The sequence below is a fragment of the Cetorhinus maximus genome, chromosome 32 (assembly GCF_964194155.1).
Source record: "Cetorhinus maximus chromosome 32, sCetMax3.hap1.1, whole genome shotgun sequence".
In the NCBI taxonomy this organism is placed as follows: domain Eukaryota; kingdom Metazoa; phylum Chordata; class Chondrichthyes; order Lamniformes; family Cetorhinidae; genus Cetorhinus; species Cetorhinus maximus.
In genome coordinates this window covers 7,190,221-7,214,158 of record NC_135910.1, presented here as the reverse complement: position 1 = coordinate 7,214,158, position 23,938 = coordinate 7,190,221, and the positions used below count along the sequence as shown (strand labels likewise).

Here is a 23,938-nt window from a genome sequence, read left to right as displayed (position 1 = left end):
ATGAGCGGTCAGTCAGAGCTCCACGGTAGCCATTGCTGCTGCTGTGTGTTCTTGTTGTCTTTTTGGGTTTCTGATGTTGGTAATAATCACGCTTTAAGCTTGGAAAGATGAGAGATTTTTATGTATGATATTTGCCGTACAAAAAAAAGGCCAGTTTGAACTGGTTCTGTTACACATCCCATGAGTCTCCAGTGTAGCCATGAAATGTGGCCCCCTGGAACACTTACACGCAACAATTATTTCCTCGCGAATTAGTCCCTAGATCTTTACAGATAATACAACAATATATAATAGCTGCCTTGCAGCTCATGACCCCAAAATCTCATCTTGCAAACCCCTAGTTTGGGAAGCCCTGGTCTCGATACACAAATCACTTAAGCTAGTGAACAGGTACAAAAAGTTATTTGAAAAAAAAAACTAACGGAATGTTGATATTTTTCTCAAGAGGGCTGGAATACAGAAGTCAGGGATTGACGGGTCAGTTGTGCTGAGCCTTGGCCTTCAGTCCCGAGCACCAAATCCCAAAGGAGGTATATCAACCTCGGACGGAGTACTGCCCGAATATACCAGAGTGATACCAGGGCTTTAAGGGTTAAATTCTGAGCTTGGTTTGTACTTCCCTGTGTTTGGAAGGCTGAGGGGTGACCGAATCAAGCTATTTAAAAGGGATTTGATTGGAACAGGGAAACTATTTCCTGTGGTCAGGAATCAGAAATCCAGGTTAGTGGGATTCTGGAAATCTCATCCCCAAAAGGCTGTGGATGATGGGGGACAATTGGAGCTTACAAGACTGAGATTGGTAGATTTTTCCTGGGTAAAGAGTTAAAAGGATATGGAGATAAAGCAAATAACTGGCATTGAGGTACAGATCAAACGCACCCCATTCTGAATGGGGCTTGGGAGGGTAGATACTGAGAGGTTGTTTCCCCTGACTGGGGAATCAAAACACAGGGGCACAGTCTCAGGATAAGGGGACAATCATTTGGGACTGAGATGAGGAGAAATGCCTTCACTCAAAGGGCTGTTAATCTTTGGAATTCTGACCCCAGAGGGTTGTGGATGCTCCATCGTTGAAGACGTTTAAGGCTGGGACAGACGGATTTTTGGTGTCTCGTGGAGTTAAGGGATATGGGGAGCGGGCGGGAAAGTGGAGTTGAAGCTAAAGATCAGCCACAGTCGTATTGAATGGCGGAGCAGGCTCGATGGGCTGAATGGCCTCCCCGTTACTCTGTTATTATGAGGGCATGCTTGTATGAAACGCAGCATGCAAAATCGAACTCCTAAACGCCAGATAGAATATAAGATCCTTGTGCTGACATTAAACTAGAGTGGGATTCTGCATTGTTAATAGTGACACCACACATCTGTTGTAAACTTCGCGCAATAATGTCATTCAGCCACTGGTCTCTCTGTACAGTCAGTCCCCAGTGACTCACTCTCACTTAACCCTGGAGACTGTTGTCATTCCGGAGCAGGCCTATAGGCAGAATTAGCCAGAATTGATCATAGGAACAATGATTCAGCACTTTTACTAAGTATATATTGGCTTTGCACTCTGACCCCTGGAACAGCTGAGAAAGTTTCATAGTAATGGGATGGCAAAACGAAGGAATAGCTACCAAAAAGGGCCATTTTGTGATCTAGAGCCACGGTAAAGTTTCAAAAGCCGAGCATTTTCAGATCTGTTGTAAGTGTGAACGGAGTTGGGGTTCCTTTTTATCTTATTCTCTCTCTCTCTATGAACACACTTCCAGCCATACCCAGAGCTAAAATAAGAACACATTAGGTTGATGGTGGGAGAATTCAGCGATGGTAATGCCATTGAATGCCAAGGGGAGATGGCTGGATTCTCTCTTGTTGGAGGTGGTCATTGCCTGGGTACACTGGTGTGGCGCGAATGTAGTTTGCCACTTGTCAGCCCTTCTACAATCAATTTCCTGCTCTGTTCCCATATCTCTCTATCCCCTCAGGTCCAAAAATCTCATCAATCTCCATCTTGAATATATTCAGTGTTTGAGTATTCACATCCAAAGAATCACACCCCTTTGAGTGAGGAAATAGTTCTGCGCCCCTTTGGGGCATGGAAGTCATGGGACACAATTTTAAAAGCCCCAGTTTTAAAGTTCTCATCCTTGTTTTCAGATCTCTCCATGGCCTTGCCCCTCCTTATCTCTGGAACCTCCTCCAGCCCTATAACCCTCTGAGATCTCTGTACTCCTCTAATTCTAGCCTCTTGTGATTTTCTAATTTCCTTCACTCCACCATTGGCGGCCGTGAGTTTAGCCGCCTGGGCCCTAAGCCCTGGAATTCCCTCCCTAAACCTCTCCGTCTTTCTAGTTCCTTAATGCCTACCTCTTTGACTAAGCTATAGGTCACCTGTCCTAATATCTCTTTATTGGGTGTCAAATTTTGTCTGATTTGTGTTCCTGTGAATCGCCATTTTGCTAAATTAAAAGTGCGATGTAAAAGCGAATTATTATTGTTGTTGGGGAACTGAAGGGATTGGGAGTAATGCTGATTTTGTCACCTGATTGAATTGAATAATAGAGGGTGATATTGAGCAAGTTCAGTTGAAGTGATCCTATTATTGTACTGGATGTTTAATAAGCAAGGTTAGAAAATGTTACAAGTTCCCTGATCTCTCAAGGGACTGAAATGAGCAATGAACTTGTCACTGCCCTCAGTTCCCTGTTCTTTCTAAGTTAAAAATGGGAATGAGGAGAAGCTCTCCGCTGGTTGGAGTCATACCTATCACGAAGGAAGATGGTTATGGTTGTTGGAGGTCAGTCATCTCAGCTCCAAGACATCACTGCAGGAGTTCCTCAGGGTAGTGTCCTCGGCCCAACCATCTTCAGCTGCTTCATCAATGACCTTCCTTCCATCATAAGGTCGGAAGTGGGGATGTTCGCTGATGATTGAACAGAAGAACGCATGAAACAGGAGCAGGAATAAACCATATGGTCCATCAAGCCTGCTCTGCTGTTCAACTCCATTTTCCCGCCCGCTCCCCATATCCCTTAATTCCCTGAGAGACCAAAAATCTGTCTGTCCCAGCCTCAAATGTGTTCAACAATGGAGCATCCACAACCCTCTGGGGTAGAGAATTCCAAAGATTCACAACCCTTTGAGTGAAGAAATTTCTCCTCATCTCAGGCCTAAATGATTAGCCCCTTATCCTGAGACTTTGTCCCCGTGTTTTAGATTCCCCAACCAAGTGAAACAATCTCTTAGAGTTCACCCTATCAAGCCCCTTCAGAATTTTGTAGGTTCCAATGAGATCGCTTCTCATCTTTCTAAATTCCAGAGAATTTACTCAACCTGTCATCATGGGACAACCCCCTCATCCCAGGGACCAATTTAGTGAACATTTGCTGTTCCACCTCCAATGCAAGTATATCTTTTCTTAAATGTGGAGACCTAAACTGCACACAGTATTCCAGATACAGTCTCACAAAAACCCTGTACAACTGTAGCAAGACTTCTTTATTGCACAATGTTCAAGCACTATTTGCGACTCCTCAGATACTGAAGCAGTCCATGTCCAAATGCAGCAAGACCTGGACAACATTCAGGCTTAGGCTGATAAGTGGCAAGTTACATTTGCGCCACACAAATGCCAGGCAATGACCATCTCCAACAAGAGAGAATTTGACCATCACCCCTTGACATTCTGAACAGTCTGGCACCTCGGTCTCGAAATTTGTCCAGCAATTTTAAAGGATTGTGGTCAGTATAAACAATTGTTTCTGAAGAATTGCTTGCAACATAAACCTTGAAATGCTACAACACTAACACCAGATCTGAAGTGTCTTTTTCAATGGTTGAGAGACTACCATGGCTGAATCTCCCACGATCAATATCCTGGGATTACCAGTGACCAGAAACTGAACTGAAGTAGCCATATAAATACTCTGGCTATAAGAGCAGGTCAGAGGCTGGGAATTCTGCATCGAGTACTTCACCTCCTGACTTCCCGAGGCCTGTCCACCATCTACAAGTCAGGAGTGTGATGGAATACTCTCCACTTGACTGGATGAGTGCAGCTCCAGCAACACTCAAGAAGCTCAACGCCATCCAGGACAAAGCAGCCCACTTGAGTGGCACCCCATCCGCCACCTTAATCATTCAGTCCCTCTACCACTGACGCACAGCAGAAGCAGTGTGTGTTTAATAGGTGGATATCCTTCACCGAATCAGGCAGTGGAAGACATTCTGAGAATCACAACTGTTTTATTGTTAAACTATAGTTCAGAACAAATACCAGCTTCCACTCTTCACTCCTGGATCCTTTCCCTGTCCAGAAGCAGAAACTCCCTCCCTGGGCAAAACTCAGCTCTTAAGTACAGGTTTCAGTGAGCGTCACCTGCTCTCAATTCACTCTGAAACTTGTCCTGGTGTACTCTCAGAGGGACCTGTATTTCTAACATTGTCAGTGTGTCCCATCTACAAGATGCACTGCAGCAACTCACCATGACTCCTTCAACAGCACCTTCCAAACCCAAGACATCTACCATCTAGAAGGACAAGGGCAGCAGATTGATGGGTACACCACCAACTGCAAGTTCCCCTCCAAGCCACTCTCCATCCTGACTTGGAAATATTATCGCCGTTCCTTCACTGTCGCTGGATCAAAATCCTGGAACTCCCTCCCTAACAGCACTGTGGGTGTACCTACACCACATGGACTGCAGCAGTTCAAGAAGGCAGCTCACCACCACCTTCTCGAGGGCAACTAGGGATGGGCAATAAATGCTGGTCTAGCCAGTGACACCCACATCCTATGAAATAATATTTTAAAAAACTGCCTCCCCAGGTTCTCTTAGCAGAGTCTCTGCTTAGAGACAGCCATGGCTCCTCTGTGAGTGTGGATTTGTTTAATGCCCTTTGAGCGATGACTGCTGCTCACAATGCCTAATATTACTGAAGAGCCTTTGCAGACCATTGTACAAACAGGGCTGGATTATCGATGTGTACTCTCAAAATACCAATGTAAAAATAACCTCAGCAGAGACAAGGTGAGAGATTTCAAGGTTTACAAAGCACAAAAGAGATTCATATCGGTGAAGTTGTTTGCACTTCACTTCCGCCTTCCCGGGGGAGACCATTTGTGGTGCTTTTTTTGTCTTGTACACTGCTAAGCGTCTGATGTGATACAGCTTTCACAGAATCAGACACTCTTACAATACACAGGGGAGCCACTCAGCCCATCATGCCTGTACTAGTCCTTTGGAAGAGCTATTCCAACTTGTCCCACTCCCACGCTCTCTCCTCATAGCCTTGAAGGTTTATCCAATTCCCTTTTGAAAGCTGTGGTTGGATCCACTACCACCACCCTTGCTAACAGCACATACCAGATCAGAACAACACGCTAGGTAAAAAGAATTCTCTCCGTCTCTCCCTGCTTCTTTTGCCAATCACCTTCAATCTGTGACTTCTGGTTACCAATCCTCATGGAAACGTAGAAAATAGGAGTAGGAGTAGGCCATTCGGCCCTTCGAGCCTGCTCCGCCATTCAATGTCACCATGGCTGACCCTCTATCTCAACGCCGTACTCCCACTCTCTCCCCGTACCCTTTCATACATTTAGAGTCCAGAAATCTATCCAGTTCCTTCTTAAATATACTCAGTGACTTGGCCTCCATAACCTTCTGCGGTAGAGAATTCCACAGGTTCACCAGCCTCTGAGTGAGGAAGTTTCTCCTCATCTCAGTCTTAACCATATCCTCCTGTCAATGGAAACAGTTTCTCCTTATTTAACCTATCAAAGTCCTTCATGATTTTGAACACCTTTATTAAATCTCCCCTTAACCTTCTCTGCTCTAAGGGGAACGATTCTAACTTCTCAGACTCTCTGCATGCTGAAGTTAGGACACAGGAACATAGGAACACCGTTCTAGTAAATCTGCTTTCATCCACAGTTTTCCATACTGTTTTTCTACTTCTGACCCGTTGCCTGTTTATAGAGAGGCCGGAATGTTTGCTGGGAATCATTCTATCCACTGCCGTGTCTTCCATTATTCAGCTTCTGTGCGGCCCAGTAGATCTCCATAGCGTACCCTCTGTGTGCGATATCCCGAGTTTGAGCCGATCAAACCAGTTCCTGTGGACGTGAGCCCACATCTTAAAACTGTCACCAATTTGGCAACAGGATGGCTAGCTTGAGGTCTATTTGTTCTTGGAATGTGGGTCTTAATGGCAAGACTGGCAATTATTGCCCATCCCTAACCACCATGAGAAGGGGTGGTGAGCTGCCTTCTTGGGCCACCAGCCCTGCCCTTGATACAACATTTTTTTTTTATTCATTGTGGGCATCACTGGCATCTCTAACTGCCCTTGAGCTGAGTGGTTTGCTAGGCTATTTCAGAGGGCATAAGAGCCAACCACATTGCTGTGGGCCTGGAGTCACATGTAGGCCAGACCAGGTAAGGATGGCAGATTTCCCTCCCCTAAAGGACATTAGTAAACCAGATGGGGTTTTTTTTTTATGACAATTAATGTAGTTTCATGGTCACCATTACTCAATTCCAGATTTTATTAATTGAATTTAAATTCCACCAGTTGCCGTGGTGGGATTTGAACCCATGTCCCCAGAGCATTAGGCTGGGCCTCTGGATTAATAGACTAGTAACATTACCACTACGCCACTGTCTTCCCTTGTGTGTCTTAATAGGCCCCTTTCAGAGGGCAATTAAGAGCCAACCATATTGGGGAGGGACTGGAATCACACACAGGCCTGACTGGGTAAGGATGACAGATTTCCCCTCCCTGAAGGGGATAGATAGCTTTGCCTTCAGTTTTCCTGAAGCCACCTACTGATTTCAGATTTCAAACTGACACGGTGGGACTATGAACTTGTGCCTGGGCCACTTCTTCTTCTTGAGATCTCTGCCCAAGGGGGGGGGTCCAACCCACAGCGCCGCAATCTTAACATGGGTAGGGCAACGAGGCAGGTCCTAAATCCACCCCAGCCGGAATGGGGAAATCGAACCCTATCCTGTTGGCACCAATCTGGTGCACACCAGCCATCCCCACCCCCTCCCCCGTAGCCCAAGTTGCCATGGCAACATTAACTTTTCTGTGCATGTTGTAGTCTGGGGCTACGGACGGTGATGGTAGAGGCTCCAATTTCCTTCCATCACATGGCTGGTCAGGAATCTCTCCCGCTCTTACTGCCTGCCATTGGCATATGTTGGAAGGATTTGCAAGTTGGTACCCCGCCTGTTTGGCCGTGTTACAAACACGCCTTCCTTGGCCGATGAGTCCTGGAGTGGGACTCGAACCTAGAGCTTCTGGGCTTAGAGGCAGGGACACTACCCACTAGCGCCACAAGACCTTCTCACGCCTGGACCTCTGCACCCTATAAATATTAGTCTACCGCTGTACATTGTTGAGGCAGTGTAGAGGCAGCTTTACTCTGCATCTAACTGTACTTCACCTATTCTGAGAAAGCTTCGCGTTGGCCTGTATGTCTGAAAAGGGAGTGCGTTTATTCCTCAATGCTAACATTTCTTCACCTTCCTGATCAGATATCAGTGTGTGTACAGACTATGGTTATATGTGTTGTGTCTGATTGAGGCAGACTCTCACTGACCTGTATTTTCCCTCTCTGCAGACTGTGGGATTAACTGTCATAAGCATTGCCGGGACATGGTGGTGCTGGAATGCAAGAAACGTAACAAGAGTCCCCAGAGCGACAACACACTACAATGTCCCATGACCCTCTCCCTGTTGACGCCGGTTCCTCAGAAGAGTCACAACACTGGTAAGTCCCTTACCATCGACTAGCAATGCGTGTCAATCGTTGCTTACTGAGCCGACTATGTTTGCTAACTGGTTTGCTATGTGCGTGTATGTGTGTGGATCTAGCGGCTTTAATGCAAGTGTCGAGGTTCTTGTAGTGAGATGTACTGCTCAATGTGTCACTGGCTGCCCACCTCAGGAGAACTCAAACCCAGCCTGTGCCAGTAGTCCAGCAGCAGAAAGCGATTCCTTCTGCCCTGGGTAAGGTTAGTGTCGTCACTTGGCACCGCTTTGTTATCGACATGGCTCCCGAGACTATATATCGGGCAATGGGAACGAGTCCGCCCTCTGTGCCAAAGGAAAACATTGCAACAAATGCTGAAAGTGCTCAGCAGGTCTGACAGCGTCTGTGGAAAGAGAAACTGGGTTAACGTTTCGGGTCAATGACCTTCAGAACTGAGAAAAGTTTGAAATGTGCACCGTCTCTCCCAGTAGGAAAAAAACAGTTCGGACCAGTACTCTTACTTCCACAGTTTTTACTGGCGTTCCATGTTAAGGTATACAAGACCAGTTCGGACCAGTACTCTTATTTCCCAGTTTTCACTGGGTTATTTGTTGTGTTCTTGCCAACACAAGATGGCTGGTAACACCGGTCTGCGCGTCCACAGAGAGCTCAATGCTGAATCTTGCCGACAGTGGAAATTACATTCACAAATTTAAATTGCCACTCAGCGGTTAGATGAAGCATGATCTATATATATATGTAGTATTCCGTAGAACCATAGAAGAGTTACAGCACAGAAGGAGGCCATTCGGCCCATCTTGTCCATGCCAGCCCGAGGACACCCAGGTGCCCTTTCTAATCCCACCTTCCTGCACCCGGCCCATAGCCCTGCAGCTTACAGCACTTAAGGTGCAGATCCAGGTACTTTTTAAAAGAGTTTAAAGTTTCTGCCTCTACCACCAACTTGGGTAGCGAATTCCAGACACCCAATACCCTCTGCGTAAAAAAGTTCTTCCTCATGTGTCCCCTACACCTTCTGCCACTTATCTTGAATCTATTCCCATTGAATTTTTTTAAAAATTGGTGCAGGTTTTTTGTGTCCCTAGCGTAGGCAAACTGAATCACCCAAGTACAGGTCACCAAGTAAACATCAGGTGCGTCAGATCATGTACCCATAAGGGAGCTGGCCAATTTCCCAACCCATTTTTAATCTTTGTGGCTGTGTCCAGGTGTTTTGCGTAGCTTCAGAAGCAGGAAGTTGAAAATCTGCTCCATGGCATTTTAAAGGGGGGGGTCTGAAGTCCCCGGCATCCATGTTTGATGCTTGATTGTTTGAAATGGGTGCCGGCTATAGAAAAAGATAAAGCCAAAGGGAATTACCCAGGCGGAAATGGGTATTGTATTTTGTCATGAATAAAGTAGCCCTTTCTAGTTCCAGAATCCTAAAAAAATGGAAGAGAGAAACTAAATGAAGAGGATATGAGCCACACCAAGGCTGGGGCAACTCTTCTTACAATTTATATAAAATTATTTGGATGAAGGGACCGAAGGAACAGTGGCTAAATTTGCTGATGACACAAATATAGGCAGGAAAGTAAATTGTGGAGAGGGCACAGGAGGCTACGAAGGGACATGGGTAGGTTAAGTGAGTGGGCAAAGATCTGGCCAAATGGAGTCTAATGTGGGAAAATGTGAAATTGTCCATTTTGGCAGGAAAAATAAAAAGGAAGCTTATTATCTAAATGGTGAGAGATTGCAGAGCGCTGAGATGCAGAGGGATCTGGGTGTCCTAGTGTGTGAATTGCAAAAGGTTAGTATGCACGTGCAGCAAGTAATTAGGAAAGCTAATAGAATATTATCATTTATTGCAAGGGGAATTGAAAACAAAAGGAGGGAGGTTATGCTTCAAATTATACAAGGCATCGGTGAGACCACATCTGGAGTACTGTGTATAGTATTGGTATCCTTATTTAAGGAAGGATGTAAATGTGTTAGAAGCAGTTCAGAAAAGGTTTACCAGATTAATACCTGGAATGGGTGGGTTGCCTTATGAGGAAAGGCTGGACAGGTTAGACTTGTATTCACTGGAACGTAGAAGAATAAGAGGCGGCTTTATTGAAACATATAAGATCCTGAGGGGTCTTGACAGGGTGGATGTGGAGAGGATGTTTCCTCTTGTGGGAGAATTTAGAACTAGGGGTCACTGTTTAAAAAAAAGGGGTCGCCCATTTAAGACAGAGATGAGGAGAATTTTTTTTCTCTCAGAGGGTCGTGAGTCTTTGGAACTCTCTTCCTCAAAAGGCAGTAGATGCAGAGTCTTTGAATATTTTTAAAGCAGAGGTAGATAGATTCTTGATAAGCAAGGGGGGTGAAAGGTTGTTGGGGTAGGCGGAAACATGGAGCTGAGGTTACAGTCAGAGCAGCCATGGCCTAATTGAATGGCGGAGCAGGCTCGAGGGGCTGAATGGCCTACTCCTGCCCTTAATTGGAATGTTCATATGAGTAGAGTTTTGATCTCTGTCACTCGCAATGTCATGGAATAAAGCGGTATTGACTGCGCATGTATTGGCAGCAAACGCAGTTTGAAATGTAAGAGTTTTTAAGCAGGCGAAATGGAGAAGGTTGGGAAAAAAAAACAAAAGGGAAGGTTGGCGAGAGAGTAGAGGACAAGGGAGATTAAATGACAAAAAGTTTCATGGTGAAAAGCCAGAGGGAGTGGTAATGGGGAAGGTACAGAAACAAAAGATAGAGGTGTGAATGGCAGGATCCTGAGAGGCTGCCATCTTAAAATAAGGTAGCAGAGTTAAGAAAGAGAGAAAAACAGACCAGCAAAAAAAAAAATACACAGAACAAAATGGGGCAGGGTTATGATGTAAAGTTGTTGAGTCCGGACGGCTGTCAAGTGTCGAGTCAAAAAATGAGGAGCCATTCCTCGAACTTGCGTTGAATTTCATCAGAAAGGTCACTCAGTTTTTCTCTCTCCACAGGTACTGCCAGACCTGCTGAGTATTTCCAGAATTTTCTGTTTTATTTCAGATTACCAGCATCTGCAGTATTTAGCTATTGCATTTTTGCAGTGCCTTCCATGACCTCTGACTCTTAGGAAGTGATTCCCATGCAACTACTGAAGTACATTTGAATCACAGTCACTTTTGTAGTATAATTAATTTGCTCTTAGCAAAGTCCTCCAAGCAGCGATGAGATAAGTGAGCTTATGGTTTGTCGAAGGGAGGAGAGAGAGAGAGAGAGAGCAGAGGAGCTTAGGGAGGGAGTTCCAAACCTGCGACCTCTACCACCTAGAAGGACAAGGGCAGCAGATAGATGGGAACACCAACACCTGGAAGTTCCCTTCCAAGTCACACACCATCCTGATTTGGAAATATATCGCCGTTCCTTCACTGTCACTGGGTCAAAATCCTGGAACTCCCTCCCTAACTGCACTGTGGGTGTACCTACACCACAGGGACTGCAGCGGTTCAAGAAGGCAGCTCACCCCCACCTTCTCAAGGGCAATTAGGGGTGGGCAATAAATGCTGGGCCCAGCCAGCAACACCCACATCCCATGAACAGATAACAAAAAAAATAATTCTAGAACACAAGAGGTTAGAATTGGAGGAGAGCAGGGATCCCAGAGGGTTGTAGGGCTGGAGGGGGCAGCTAAGCTTCTAACAGAAGGATGAGAATCTTAGATTGGAGGCCGTGTCTGAGGTCGGTCAGTGAACACAGGGGTGATGGATGAGAGGGACCAAAAGGGACCAAGGCACCACATGGGCTGCAGCGGTTCAAGGTGGTTCACCACCACCTTCTCATGGGCAAGTTGGGATGGGCAATAAATGCTGACCCAGCCAGCGACGCCCACATCCCAGATCCTTGCAAAAATGTAAAAAATAGTTTCCACAGGGGAGCAGATCAGGTTGCACAGAATGCACAGCAGAAAATGGCGGATGGACAGCGTGTGACTTTCTGTCACACACTCCCTGTGACCAATACTCCCACTGTGAGGCTTGGATTCAACCTGCGAATCCCCGCACCCCAACATTTAAAGTCCAACCAGTTAGTGGCGCATGGCAACAGTGGAGTTAAAGTTCCAACTCTCCCCCTCGTTCTTATCTATGCAAATCAGACCAGCACAACACACCCTGTCTTGCAAACACTTAAAACCATAAGCACCAATGAGAGCTTGAGGCTTGGCTTCTGTTCTGAGGAGATTATTGCTGCAAACTGCAGCAACCCAAATTTCTGCCTCAAAGATTTCTGCGTCTAGTAAGTTGTTGCTATTCACTGCCCGGAAAGGTGGACGAAGCAGATTCAGAAGTAATTTTTCAAATGGGAATTGGATAATTACTTGCAAGGGGAAAGCATTCTTAGACTATCGAGAGAGAGAGTAGCGGGATTGGAACTGACAGGTGTCGCTTTCAAAGCTCCAGCATGGGCACAATAGGCTGAATGGCCTCCTTCCATGCTGCATGTTTCTGTGGTCCTGTGAGAATGTTTATAGCATTGAGATATCATCAAAAACACAAGAACACAAGGAATAGGAGCAGGAGTAGACCCACTGGCCCATCAAGTCCGCTCCACTATTCAATACGATCATGGCTGATCTTGGGCTTCAACTCCATTTTCCTGCCCGCTCCCCATATCCCTTAACTCCCTGAGAGACCAAAAACCTGTCTGTCCCAGCCTTAAATGTGTTCAGCAATGGAGCATCCCCTACCCTCTGGGGTCGAGAATTCCAAAGACTCACAAGCCCCTCTGAGTGAAGAAATTTCTCCTCATCTCAGTCCGAAATGATCGCCCCCTTATCCTGAGACCCCCGTGTTTTAGATTCCCCGACCAGCGGGAAACAATCTCTCAGCGTCCGCCCTGTCCAGCCCCTTCAGAATCTTGCCTGTCTCAATGAGATCACCTCTCATTCTTCTAAACTCCAGAGATTATAGGTCCAATTTACTCAGCCTTTCATCATAGGGCAACTCATCCCAGGGACCAATCCAATGAAATAAAAGCAGGTACTGGACATCCAAAACAAAAACAGAAAATGCTGGGAAAACTCAGCAGGTCTGGCAGCATCTGTGGAGAGAGAAACGGAGCCAACATTTCGAGTCCGTGTGACTCTACTTCAGAGCCTTTGAAGAAGGGTCATATGGACTCGAAACGTTAACTCTGTTTCTCTCGCCACAGATGCTGCCAGACCTGCTGAGCTTTTTCTAGCATTTTCTTTTTTTAATGCCAATCCAGTGAACCTTCTCTGTACCCCCAATGCAGGTATATCCTTCCTCAAAACATGAAGACCAAAACTACGCACAGTATTCCAGATGTGGTCTCACCAGAGCCCTGTGCAACTGTAGCAAGTCTTCATCATTCCTGTACCCCAATCCCCTTTCAATAGAATTAACCTTAGTTGTAAGCGGTGACACTGTTTGTTAAACTGCTACAGTTTGCAATGATCTGAAATAAGATTGGATCTTATCAGACATGGGACTGGTATGAATGTAATTGTCTTCTCTCTTCTTAACCCTTATCGTGCCGGCAGTGTCGATTTTTTAATGTTAAATTTCAGCACTGATAAATAACATTCTGAGTAGCGCTCAACAATTCTGAAAATAAACTACAGGTCCAGACACAAGACAATTTATTTTTAAATCTTAATTTGCTGAACTACAGGGAACAGGCATGAGAGTGAGACTGGCTGGGTAGCCCCTGGGTAGAGAGCCAGCACAAATGCAATGGGCTGAATGGCCTCCCCCTGTGCGACAACCATTCTATGCTGCGAGATCGTGCCTGACCTCCTGCCTGAGCAGATCCGCAATTCTGCCAGTAAGCTGCACGGGTGTCAGTCATTGGCTCAGAAGGGAGCGCTCTTGCGTCTTCAAGTCCCAACCCAGGGACTTGAGTGCAAAACCCCGGGGCACTACAGGGGGAGTGCGGCACTGTCGGAGGAGACACTAAACCGAGGTACCCATCTGCTCTTTCAGGAAGATCCCGCAGCACTATTTGGAAGAAGAGCAGGGGTGCCCTGGCCAGTGTTTAGAGACTCATAGACAGCACCGAAACAGGCCCTTAGGCCCATCATGGCCATCAAGCAGTTACCTATTCTAACCCCATTTTCCAGCACTTGGCCCATTAGCTCTGTGTGCTATGGCATTTCAAGTGCTCATCTAAATACTTCTCAAATGTTGTTAAATATTAAATGTCTTTCAGCCAAATCACTTAAACAGATTATCTGGTCATTATCACGTTACTGCTAGTGGGATCTTGTTGTGCATCAATTGACTGCTGTGTTTTCCACATTACCAGGCTAAATATATGGAAAAATCAGGAGATTTCCCAAGTGCCTCTTTCCCATTTATGGTTCCATAGCAGCCTTTATTATTCATTCTTAGGGTGTGGGCGTTGCTGGCTGGGCCAGCATTTATTGCCCATCCCTAGTTGCCCTTGAGAAGGTAGTGGTGAGCTGCCTTCTTGAACCGCTGCAGTCCATGTGGTGTAGATACACCCACAGTGCTGTTAGGGAGAGAGTTCCAGGATTTTGACCCAGCCACAGTGAAGGAACGGCCGATATATTTCCAAGTCAGGATGGTGAGTGGCTTGGAGGGAACTTCCAGGTGGTGGTGTTCCCATGTGTCTGCTGCCCTTGTCCTTCTAGATGGTAGTGGCTGTGGGTTTGGAAGGTGCTGTCAAAGGAGCCTTGCTGAGCTGCTGCAGTGCATCTTGTAGATGGTACACACTGCTGCTACTGTGCGTCGGTGGTGGAGGGAGTGAATGTTGAAGGTAGTGGAAAGGGTGACAGTTAAGCGGGGCTGCTCTGTCCTGGATGGTCCTTGAGCTTCTGGAGTGTTTTTGGGGCTGCACTCATCCAGGCAAGTGGAGAGTATACCATCACACTCCTGATGATTTTTTAAAAAATTATTCTTTCATGGGATGTGGGCGTCGCTGGCTGGGCCCAGCATTTATTGCCCATCCCTAATTGCCCCTTGAGAAGGTGGTGGGTGAGCTGCCTTCTTGAACCGCTGCAGTCCATGTGGTGTAGGTACACCCACAGTGCTGTTAGGGAGGGAGTTCCAGGATTTTGACCCAGCGACAGTGAAGGAACGGCCGATATATTTCCAAGTCAGGATGGTGAGTGACTTGGAGGGGAACTCGCACGGGTCTGCTACTTTCTAGGTGGCGTTTTTGTCAATCCCGCTTCTCTTCTATGAGAATCCTGAAGAATCCCTCGCTTTTTCCCGGGAATGGTTGGGGAGCAGTAGGTGGGCAGGTGTGGTTGGTACAGCGGAGGAAGATGCCACATCCTGTTACAAAGGGGAGTGTGAAGAGTTTAAAAACCAGATCAACGCTTTCTCTAAATACCTCCGGTGGGTTGTGTAGGTGGGCCAAGAGAAGGAAGGAAGAGATTTTTACATCACTGAAAAGAGCAAAGTGTTGCTGAAGCCTTTCATCTTGCAGTCATCAGGACAAACAAAAGAACACCAAATTTCAAACAATCACAACAATTTATACTACAGGAGAAAAGGGTATTAACTGGTTGGCAAATCGACTCTGATTGGCCAAGATATTACCATAGAGAAGGCAATGGGGAACTATCAGCTCCCCAGTCTTAGGGATTATTCAAAAAAGGCTTGAAATATCCCTTTCATTTGCAGAGAACATGTCCCTGCATATGAAGGTATATCTAGCAACCAAGTTAAGATAATCAGTTAAGCTCGTAACTTGTCTTATTTATGCTTGCTCGAAGAGACTCACATTTGTACGTAGAGACCCGTCCCTCTGCAAACAAATGGAATATGGACTTTTTGAAGCATGGGAGCTTATAGCTCGGTTACTTTCTCCAAGGTAACGCCTGGGCTAATCGGAGTTGACTTACCAACCAGCCAGCACCCTTTTCTCCTGTAGCACAAATTGTTTGAAATTTGGCATTCTTGCATTTAGTCCTGATGAGTGCGAGATGAAAAGCTTCAGCAACATGTCCCTCTTTTCGGTGATAAATATTGGCCAGGACGCCGGGGAGCACTCCCCTTGCTCGTCTTCAAAATAGTGCCATGGGATCTTTTACAGCCAGCGGAGAAAGCAGGCGTAACACCTCGCTCCAAAAGACAGCGCCCCCGACAGTGCAGCACTCCCTCAGCGCTGCGCTTGAGCCGTGAGCCTGGACTATGGGCTCAGGCCTCTGCAGCGGAGGTCAGCCCCACGGGCTTCTGACTTGGAGGCGTGAGCGGGACCAGCTGAGGTCCAGGCGACCCCTAGAAAGTGAGCACTCGGGAAAATAAATTAAAGCACAGATGCAGGGAAGCCATGGGTAACAGATTTAATGTTCCTTGTTCAATAGTGGGTCATAGCCCAGTTTTACACCACAGATTTTGTTATTCTGCCAGACCTCATGTAAATGAGCTTTCATAGTGTTTCTATAACAATGCTGGCAGCGTTTTGCTAATGAGTCATTTAACCACAGTTATCTCTCGACTGGTAGGTGGACGCTTTACACACACACAAAGTGAGCCGCAAAACTCTCAAATGGTTCTCCGCGGCACTAATTGATCGCTATCAGGGACTGGTAACTTGTCCTAGATACACAGGCCCCGAAATCACTGATAAACACGGCCCCCTCAGCCCAGGCCGTTGATCGTTGACACATTTGAGAGATAAAATGTGCATTTGTGCAGCGCTCGACATGTCCTCAGGATGCCAGTTAGGGAGCTTTTTGAAGCTGCATTTCAGACAAATGCACATTTTATGCGCGGCTGCCGTTCGAGTTGGGCACGCCTGATCTGCATCCCAACTCTCCCTTTTATTTGTTCCTCTGTGAGGTGTGGGTTTCACTGGCAAGGCCAGCGTTTATTGCCCATCCCCTAATTGCCCCGCTCCAGAGGGCCAGTTAAAAGTCAACCACGTTGCTGTGGGTCTGGAGTCACACGTAGGCCAGACCAGGTAAGGATGGCAGATTTACAATTCCTGAAGGACTCTTCTGACCCAGATGGGTTTTTTGGACAACAACTGACGATCGCTGTCATGGTTACTGAGACTAGATTTTAATTCCAGATTTATTAGTTGAATTTTAATTCCACCAGCTGCCATGGTGGGATTTGAACCTACATCCTTAGAGCATTAGCCTGGCCCTCTGGATTGCCAGTCCAGTGACATTACCCACTACGCTGCCATCTTCCACTTACCTGCCTTTGCCCCCACTGCCCTTTAACCCGACCCACCCACCCTCTCCGTCCTCAACAGCTTTTTGGCAGAGAGTTTTCTAGATTTCCACTATGCTTTCCACTGTCATCTCTGAATGGTCTAGCTGTAATTTTAAGATTATACCACCCCTGCACCCCTCCCCCAAACGTACTGGACTCCCTCCATCAGAGGAATCGGTTCCTCTCTATCAACCTTACAAATCCTTGGACGTAGCTGAGAAAAAAGACAGGCTGTCTAAGCGTTTTGTCTCGGACTCATCAGAGAGATTCACAAGAGTACCAATTGTGAAGGGAGCATCAATTTATACTGCATGAGAAGAGACTGCTGATTGGTTGGCTAGTGGACTCTGATTGGTAGAGGCGTTGTCATGGAGAATGCAGCAAGGGACAGTTAACTGCCAAGCTTTCGTTCAAATTCAAAACTGGGCGGGCCGACTCTGATCGGTCAAGGCATTGCCGTGGGGAATGAACCAGGGAATGGCTGTCCCCCCCCACCCCGAGCTCGATCCTTGGAGTGGTTTTAGGTTTCAGGGAGGCAGTTGTAGAGTGTGAGGTCTACACAGCCTGAAGGGAGGGCCAGCTGGTGGCGGGATGGGAGCGGACATGTACAGGAGGCCAGGGTCCGAAGAATGGGGAGGTGGGGGTTGAGGTGGGGCTGGAGGGGACTCCAAAGATGGGGGAGGGTGAGGCCATGATGTGGTTTTCAACATGGTTGACTGATAATGAGATCTCATTATGACAGCCAATTGTCAGCGTGTGTGACTGATCTTGATCTCATGATGGGGCTTTTGGTAGAGTCGCAACTTTAGCTTTGGTGTGGTTTCTTATACCCTATTCTTGTTTGTATTTTTAACTTTAACGCCAAGCACAGCAGCTTTCATCTCTCTCTCTCTCTCTCTCTCTAATGAGTACCGGAACCCTGTTGGGCGACGCTAAATATCAGTCGGGTATTTCCTGTTGCTCCTACGCCGTTAATCTCACCAGCTCCCTCGGTGTCGCGTGGCCTCCCAGTGACATGTATCTCCATCTCCGGTTGACATCAGCTTTTCTCTGAGTCAACCAGATCATTGCCGATGTGGTTGGGCTTCTTGTGATTGTAGGAGGTTTCCTGCATCCTTCGCCAAAGATCGGTGAAGTTCCTTAGTCATGAAGCGCATTGTGATATCCTGAGGATGTGAAAAACATCTGTGTTTTATTTTTTGTCTTTACTTTAACTGGCCCCCGCCCGCCCCCCTCCTCCAATCACTGCTGTAATTTCACTCTCCCTTTTTCACGAAGACACTGGCTCCTGTGTGCCTCATCGACGTCCTCTCTGCATGAGCCTTCACACCAGGCCTGGTAGGGCGATTGCACTGCAAGGGTGGAATACAACTCTGCCCTCATCCAAACTCCAATGTTTTGTAAGTGTGAGCTATCTTCCGGTGTGAGCCGTGACTCATCGAGTGGCGCTCCTGCCTCTGTCAAGAAACGGAGAAGCTCTCTGCTGTCCTGACCAACTCTTGTCCCTCAACCATCATTACTGAAACTGGCGATCAGGCCATCGTCGCATTAGAACGCATGCAGCACAGAAGGAGGCCATTCAGCCCATCGTGTACGATGTGAGAGCTACTCGACCAGTCTCACTCCCTCGCCTTTCCCCCCCCCCCAGCCCCGCATTTTATTCCTCTTCAGATAATTGTCCGATTCTCTTTCAAAAGCCTCCATTGCATCTGCTTCCACCCAACTCCCGGGGCTGTGCGTTCCAGGTCCTAACCGCTCGCTGCGTGAAAAAGTTTTTCCTCATGTCGCCGTTGCTTCTTTTGCCTTTCACCTTAAATCTGTGCCCCCTGGTTCCCGATCCTTCCCCTAATGGGAACGGTTTCTCCTTATCTACTCTGCCCAGACTCCTCGAGATTTTGAACACCTCTATCAAATCTCCTCTCGACTCTCCTCTTCCCAATCGATCCTGGTGATCGAAGTCTCTCATCCCTGGGACCATTCCTGTGAATCATTGCCGCGCCCCCTCCAATCCCTCACACACTTGCTGATTTTGGGATCTTGCTGTGCGCCAGTGGGCTGCTGCGGCCCTACATTACAAACTGTGAGTGCACGTCAAAGGCACTTCGTAGGCTGTAAAGCACTTTGAGATGTCCGAAGATGGTGTAAACGAACTATGTAAATACAAGTCTTCTGGGAGATCTTGAGATGAATTGAAGATTAATTCTTACTGGACGCAGCTTGGTAGGTGTTTGTCCATCTTTGATTCCAGCTCAGAAGAAGCCGATAGGAAATTTCTTAAAAAGATATGTGGGGCCAGGATTTGACGTGGTCTCCTCTGCGGTAGGGACGCCAAACACAGAACTGGGTGACCGCTTTGCCCAATACCTAGGTTCAGTCCGCAAGCGTGGCCCTGACCTCCCTGTCCTTGGCCTGCTGCAGTGTTCCAATGTAGCCCAACACAAGCTGGAGAAACAGCACCTCACCTTCCGACTGGGCACTTGGCAGGTTTCTGGACTCAGCATTGAGTTTAACAACTCCGGACCACAAACTCTCTCCTCCATTTTGTATTTTCTCTCCCTTGGTGCCAGTCTGTATCTTACTTTCACGTTTTGTTTTCAGACAGCACTGACCTTTATTCTGCTATTAACACCCACTCTGGACCAGTGCTTTGATCCTTTACTATCATTCCCACTCGCCATGCCTTTTGTTCCCTGACACCTTTGTCATTTAATCTCCCCGCCCTCTAACCAATCCATGACCTCCCCCTTTTTCTCTACCTGCCCCTCTCCGCTTTTTCGACAGCATAAAACCCAACACATTCCTACCTCTCTTCAGTTCTGATTGGACTCTCTTTCTCTCTCAACAATACGCAAACCTGTGAAACATAATCGTGGACTCTTTTGCCACCTGGTGGGTAATCACGGCAGTGCATCGCTGATGGTGCCGCTCAGCAACGCCAGGCACCCAGAGGCAGAGCAGTGGTCTAATTGCATGTTTGGTTATCTACAGGAAGTCATCTCTATTTCCTCGACCTCCATGTCACTGATAAAGCAGTCCATTAGAAGCTAAGCTCCAATTGGGTCTTCCTGTCAAGAAAATCACGGGTTAAAGCACAAAATTTGCTCTGGGACAAGTTTCTAACCCTATGCATGAACTTGCTTGGGCGATTTCTCAAACGAGATGGGCGCTTTGGAGACAAAGGAAAAAGGACAGTGTCACTGTTATAATCGCAATAGTAAAATAAATGACAGAATTTAAGCTAAAGAATCGAACAATGATCACAGAAGAAAAAGAGAAGGGAGGACGTGTAGTGAAGCAGGTTTAACGTAAAGTTTTTAAAGTTGTTAAAAGTGGCGTCTTTAAGGTTCCCTCAGGTGAGGCATTAATCCAGGCCCTGTTTGTGGGTTCATGTGGATGTTGGAGATCCCCTGGCGCTGCTTAAGGAAGAGCAGGCGACTTGCTCTGACGTCTTGGCCTTAAATATATACCCTCCTCGGCAGATCAAACACAGACCAACAGATCACTGAGATACAAGCAAAATACTGCGGGTGCTGGAAATCTGAAACAAAAACAAAAACAGCTGGACAAACTCGGCAGGCTCTGACATCGCCTGCGGAGAGGGAGACGGAGTTAACGTTTCGAGTCCATGTGGAAGAGTCAGACGGACTCGAAATGTTGACTGTGCTCCTCTCCGCAGACGCTGTCTGACCTGCCGAGTTTTTCCAGCTATCTTTGTTTTTACTCCAACAGATCGCTGCTGTTTCGGGGCCAGTGCTTAATTTCTACGTAAAAACAGTCACCGCATCTTGAAAGCAATTCTTTAATTGATTCTCCGGGGATGTGGACATCCCTGGCAATTTATTGTCCATTCAGCATTGCCTGGAACTGGATACGAGTAAACAACAACAACTTATATTTATACAGCGCCTTTAGCGTAACAAAAAAAATCCCAAGGCCCTTCACGGGAACATTGCAAAACAAAGTACGACACCAAGGACATGTGACCAGATGACCAAAAGCTTGGTCAAAGGGTTAGGTTTTAAGGAGTGTCTTAAAGGAAGGAAAGAGGAGTGGCGAGGTTTAGGGAGGGAATGCCAGAGTTTAGGCCCCAGGCAGCTGAAGGCCCGGCCGCCAAAGGTTGGGGGGGGGCGATTAAAATCGGGAATGTTGAAGTGTCCAGAATTGGAGGAGCACAGATACCTCGGAGGGTTGTGGGGGGGGCAGGAGGAGATAGGGAGTGGCAAGGCCCTGTCGAAATCTGGAAACAAGAGTGAGAATTCTAAACGGAATTTGAATTCTCAAACCATCACAGTGGGATTGTGAGCTCTCACGCTCTGAGTCACACACCCAGCGCTGTTTCTTCATGAGAAGCCATGAGAGGGAGGTATAGTGGTATTGTTGCTGGACTAGTATTCCAGAGACCCAGGATAATACCCAGGGGACCCGGGTTCGAATCCGGCCATTGGCAGATGATGAAATTTGAATTCGATAAAAATCTGGAATTAAAAGCCTATTGATGACCATGAAACCACTGCCCGATTGTCATAAAAACCCATCTGGTTCACTGATGTCCTTTAGGGAGGGAAATCTGCCGTCCTTACCCGGTCTGGCTTATACGTGACTCCAGACCCACAGCAACGGGGTTGACTGCCCTCTGAACAAGGGCAGTTAGGGCAATGAATGCTGGCCAAGCCAACGATGCCCACATCCCACGAATGTTAAAAAAAAAAGATGCCTGGCGTGATAAAAGTTATAAATTCAACCATTATTTCTGATTTCACAAGACCATTGGGGATTGGACAACGTATTATTTACGAGAGCTGAATGGGTTTCTCTTTCCACTCACCCCTCTAGGTAACGAAGATGACATATTCACGTACCCTCAGAGTGATAGCTCCGAGCACAGTGATGATGGCAAGGACCACACAATCGTCGTGATGGGTCATTTGAGCCAGAAGATCTCGGTTGGAATAAAACCTGCGATACGGAACAAGTCCACTCAGACCGAGCCAGCCTATCTGGACACGGACACGGGTGTCAGGGCGCCCACAGTGGTGAACGCCAACGCGAGAAGTTTCAAATCCCGACAGGCTCACCCGAACAGGTGGCAGAGGCTTCACAATGAGGAAACGCCGGAGTCGGAACACTGGGCGCAGAGACTACAGGAAGTTCAGGAGGTGAGGGTGCAAAGCGTGCCGGACGGGGACGCGGGTCAGTGTGAGGGTGGGGGGTTGCCGGAATGTTAACCGGACAGGTGCTTATACGGTGAGGTGACGTGTCCCACTGGATCCCGAGTTACACTCCACGGAGCAGGTAGCTCGGGCAGTGGGCATCTCCCCAGCCTTAGCCACGGTTCCACTAACGCCTGTCTAGTGGGCGCTAGGCATTTCACTATCGAGGCCTGAGCGTGTGACCTTAAACTGTTCTCCTGCACTCCCCTGTGACCTGTTCCCATTGTGCGCTACGTTCAGGGGGCGTGGCGCACACGCCTCAGAATCATGGGTTCTGGTCCCACTCCGGGGCTCGAGCACAAAATTCAAGGCTGGCACTCCAGTGCAGTACTGAGGGAGTGCTGCACTGCCAGAGGTGCTGTTTGTGGATCAGACGTAAAGCAAAGCCCCCTCTGCCCGCTCAGGTAGATGTCAGAATCCCAAGGCACTGTTTTGAAGGAGAGCAGGTGAGTTCTGCCCGGTGTCCTGGCCAATATCTATCCCTCAATCAACACCACAAAGACAGATTGTCTGGTCATTGTCACATTGCTGTCTGTGGGAGCTTGCTGTGCGCAAGTTGGTTGCTGTGTTTCCTATGGTACAACAGTGAGCACACTTCAAAAAATACTTCATTCGCTGGAGAGAGCGTTGGGATGGCCAGTGGTCATGAATATTTTTTATTCATTCTTTCACAGGATGTGGGTGTCGCTGGCAAGGCCAGCATTTGTTGCCCATCCCTAATTGCCCTTGAACTGAGTGGCCTGCTTGGCCATTTTGAGGGGGGTGCGGGGGGGACAGTTAAGAGTTAACCCATTGCTGTGGGTCTGGAGTCACATGTAGGCCAGACCGGGTAAGGACAGCAGATTTCCCTCCCTAAAGGGCATTTAGTGAATTAGACAGCTTTTCACGACAATTGATGATAGTTTCGTGGTCACCATCGCTGAACTGAATTTAAATTCCACCAACTGCCGTGGTGGGATTTGAGCCTAGTGTCCCCAGAGCGTTAGCCTGGGCCCCCTGGGTTACTAGTCCAGTGAGGTTACCACAATGCCACCGTTTACCCCTCCCGAACCTCGCCTATAATTTGTAAGCTGTCTTGCGGTTCAGTTGTGCGCTGTAACAAACGGCCCTCCTGTTGGGTTTAAGCCTCGCGCGTTTATTGCGTCATCTCCGTTAATGCCTGTTTTTATTTTTTCCCTCCTTGCCGGCCGTAGCAAAGGAACCAGCTGGCGGTGGAGAACGACAGCCTACACAAGCTGAAAGCAAGCCTGGAAGAAGAGAACGCCAGGCTGCAGGATCGGGTCAGCGCCATGCAGGAGGAGCTCGAGGCCCTGAAAAGCAGGCAAGAGCCCCTCGGCCAACCCACGGTCACCCTCATCCTGCAACAAATGGACAACCTCCACGTGCAGCGTGACTCCAAAATCTGAACTGGCGGCACCTTCCAAGCAAGGACTCGAGAGAGAGCCGCTGAGGAGGGGACAGCGCGTATTTAAATTATAAAACACTGGCACTTAAGCACAATCGTCAGTTTTTCTCTCTCCGTTTCTCTCGTACGTTGCTACTTGAGAAGACTATTTCGCCTCGGAGCGTGGGCCCAACTTGCTGAGACAATGAAACCACCACCCCCCCCCCACCCCCCCCCTCCCCCCGGCCTCTCTCTCTCTCTCTCTCTCGCACACCCTGATTCGCAAACTCAGTCTGTCAGACAGCAAGTGAGAAATGGGCAGTTTCTAACCTACACTAGGCCGAACGATGGCGCCAAGTACTTCCAGGTCCCACCTCAGATGGAATATGGCGTTTCCTGTCAACTCCTCCCCTCACCC

At 47.6% G+C, this 23,938-nt stretch overlaps 1 protein-coding gene across 1 annotated transcript in view; it reads left to right on the top strand.

The window, feature by feature from the left end:
- Positions 1–23,629, top strand: part of rasgrp4 (RAS guanyl releasing protein 4) — a 165,648-nt gene extending 142,019 nt beyond the window's left edge. The window contains exons 15-17 of the mRNA XM_078533095.1: positions 7,613–7,762; positions 21,760–22,082; positions 23,330–23,629. Of these exons, the coding sequence (XP_078389221.1) occupies positions 7,613–7,762; positions 21,760–22,082; positions 23,330–23,542 (686 nt within the window). The 3' untranslated portion in view covers positions 23,543–23,629. The remainder of the gene's footprint in view (positions 1–7,612; positions 7,763–21,759; positions 22,083–23,329) is intronic.
- The last annotated feature ends 309 nt before the right edge of the window (positions 23,630–23,938 follow it).